Source organism: Mus pahari, chromosome 7, assembly GCF_900095145.1.
Source record: "Mus pahari chromosome 7, PAHARI_EIJ_v1.1, whole genome shotgun sequence".
Taxonomy (NCBI): domain Eukaryota; kingdom Metazoa; phylum Chordata; class Mammalia; order Rodentia; family Muridae; genus Mus; species Mus pahari.
Window position 1 is genome coordinate 105,634,565 of NC_034596.1, and position 3,316 is coordinate 105,637,880.

The 3,316-nt window shown below is 38.7% G+C and overlaps 1 protein-coding gene across 9 annotated transcripts in view; it reads left to right on the top strand.

Moving 5' to 3' along the window:
- The window catches only part of Mark3 (microtubule affinity regulating kinase 3), a 91,931-nt gene that overhangs the window by 40,717 nt on the left and 47,898 nt on the right, over positions 1 to 3,316 (top strand). For all 9 annotated transcript variants that reach the window (XM_021202721.2, XM_021202722.2, XM_021202724.2 and 6 more), the window contains exon 4: positions 2,016 to 2,064. In XM_021202721.2, coding sequence (XP_021058380.1) covers positions 2,016 to 2,064 — 49 coding nt within the window. The remainder of the gene's footprint in view (positions 1 to 2,015; positions 2,065 to 3,316) is intronic.

The window sequence follows — 3,316 nt, forward strand, 5'->3', positions numbered from 1 at the left end:
GTCTGCAAGAGGCGGAACACAAGGCTTAGAGGGAGGAGCCAACAACACCAAGTTGGGCATTTTGGAACATCAGGCAGACATCAACTAGGGAAGCTCTTAAGATGGCTAGCTGGAATTCCCAGTAGAGAGACTCTTGGGCAGAGAAGAATGTTCCCCTCAGATGAGGTTTCCAAGTAAAATAGTTTAAACATCAGGAAAGCAACATCATCATGTTAGTACTTATAGCATCCTACCGGACAGTCAGATGGAGTTTTCAGTTGAACTTTCTAGGGCTGAACCTTCCATGACTTTAGGCACGTTTATATTATGAGGTAAACAATAGTAACCTCTGCTGGAGATGGTTTGCCTTCTAGCTGTTCTTAAAGCTGTTTTGATTTTGGGCTGTTTTGCTGTTATCTTTTCTCTGTCACAGAGTTAGGGAGAGCCATCCCCAAACAAGGAGTCCTGGAAGACACTTGACATAACCAGCTTGGGTTTGAAGCTCAGGAGGTGTAAGCCAGATTCCAGAATGCTAATAGCACATGACAATTTTTTAATATAATTAACATTTCAGACTGACAGTATTCTCAGAACACAAATTATAGAACCAACAGGAGGTATTTATGTTGGAAGTAAAAGCATTCTAGTTCTGAGTCAGGATTAATCAATGTTAGGGCTGGGGCAGTGGTAAAGTACACCTGTTGCTTTTAGAGACCTGGGTTTGGTTCCTGAACTCACATGGCAGTTTACAACCATTAGGAACTCCATCCAGATCCAGAGGATCAAATGCTCAACTGCTACCTTTTGACTTCCTAGGGCACCAGGAACACATGTAGTGCACATAAACACATGCAAGCAAAACTGGCATTTTCTTTCTCTGGCTTCCACACCACAGGCACTTATGCCCACTTGCACTCCCTCATAATTAAAAATCATTAAGTGTTTAAGATAGGAGTCAATATTAATCCTTATACTTAAGATAATGAGTTCAGATTATATACTGAAATCTGCCTATAGCCATCTACCTACAGCTGTTCATTTAAATTTAGATTAGACACAGTGAACAGAGCAGGCAAGGTGGGAACCCTCGGCCTTCTCACCAGCTCCTTTCAGCAGATGCAGTCTGTTGATCCAGGCCTTTCTCAGCTGTGTTCCCCATAGAAAGGAAGTACAGCTTTGGAAGAGGTTGACCAAAATGAACTCTACCTCTTTGTAGCTTTTGGATCCTGTTGTTAATCCAACCCACAGTGATACACTTACTCCCCTCTCCAAGTCCTCAGCATGTGTCTCTGCCACACACTTTATTCTGTGTACATCTTCTCTGCCTGTTCTGCTTCAGCCATATGTGCAAAGTCTGGTTCACTGGTGTAGTTGTGTGCTATTAGATTGGCAGGGGCTTGACTCTCTTTGTACTACTTCTAATCCTGAAAGAGGCAGTGGTGAACTTTATGCTGCTCTAAGACAATGGACCCTGATGGCCAAACATTTTCTCCAGCTTTGGCTCATCTTAGTACCACATTGGTAATATAGCCAAGTGTAGCTGTGTGGCTCAGGAGCGCCTGCACTGCAGATGGCCCCCACTGTGCTGTCACCCGTCCTCTCTACCTAGGACTTCCCAGTCCCTATCATTCAGAATCTTACTGGAGAATCATGTGGAATCAAGAAATCTCATCTCATCCTAAGATAGTTCACTGGGTCTGCACAAGTTTTTATTGGACCTCAGACTTGTGTGTGGACAATGAAGTTTAACCACAAGCTATTCTAATCTAAATCTAACCTTGTTTTTAAAGACAGCAAAGCAAATTCAGAGTGTGGTACTTGCTCCTCTCGGGACTCTTGCTGTTACCATTAATGGAAGTATTTGGTAATAGGATATAAATGTACTTTAGGATTATTCTGGATTTCTATGTTATTTTATTCTTAGAAATAGGGTAAAAATTATAAATAATGAAATAGTTATCTTAGAGAAAACTTATTTGTACTGTAAGCAGAGTATAACATTTAATAACATAAGGGTTTGTCTTTTGCTTTTTTAGCTCTTCAGAGAAGTAAGAATAATGAAGATTTTAAATCACCCAAACATAGGTACTTTCTGTTTTCTTAAATACTTTGGGGATTAAATATGCAGTCTTGAAAATACATTACAGCTGGGTGCGGTGGCGCATGCCTTGAATCCAAGCACTTGGGAGGCAGAGGCAGGCGAATTTCTGAGTTTGAGGCCAGCCTGGTCTACAAAGTGAGTTCCAGGACAGCCAGGGCTATACAGAGAAACCCTGTCTCGAAAAACCAAAACCACCCCCCCCCCAAAAAAAAAGGAGTGAAAATACATTTAAAGCTAAAATAAGCATGCATTTCTAAAGTGATAGGAAGTTCCATCCCTTTTCCCCATGCCCATGTTTTTTGTTGTTGTTTTTTTTAATAAAATATATATACAAGGTAGTTTGTACTAGCTCTTTGAAATTCAGGTATTAATAAGCATTTGACTTAAGTTTTAGTGCCATAAAATATCTATAATCGGGCTAATTAATTTACATTTCACTAGTTGTTAATATTTTCAAATAGTAGTCTATAAACTATGGGATCTATGCTATATAACGTTATTGTATGGGAACTATCTGTGTGTCCCATGTTCATAACTCTGACACGCATTCAGAGAAGAGGAGAAGACCTCATCCTGCTCTCATCATTGTAGGACCAAGATGGAACACACAAATTTTACACCAGTGAAAACATTTGATTCTATAAGTCATGATAGGGCCTTTTAAATAGTGTAATTGTATTTTTATAAAATGGCTCTTCTATTCTTTTGGTTTCTCTGTGTAGCCCTGGATGACCTGGAACTTGCTCTGTAGACAAGGCTGGCCTTGAACTCATAGAGATCCACCTTCTTCTCTTAAGACCCAGCACCTCCCAGCTCCTTTATTTTAAAAATATTATTTCATGAGTAAATGAGATGGGTAATATGTTTTGCATTGTTGTTTTATGCACTACTATGCAAAAACTGTTCCTAAGCTATCATCGTTCTGAAAGGGTATCAATGAAAAATTATATATATTAGAATTGGTAAATATGTTTGGAAAAAAATCACAAGAAGTATAATGATGAAAAAAATTCTTTTGTTTATTTAAACTCTTTGAGGTTTATCATTAATATATGGATTTTAGATTCTAATTTTTCACCAAAAAATTTATTTTATCCCTACTAGTCAGAATTTCATCATTAACTATTTGATCACTACTGTCCCTGGGATCAAAGCACAAGTGCAAAGTGAACTTGATAGATAACAGTTCTCCACTTCTGGTTTGTTTGTTTGTTTGTTTGGGTTTTTTTTTTTGTT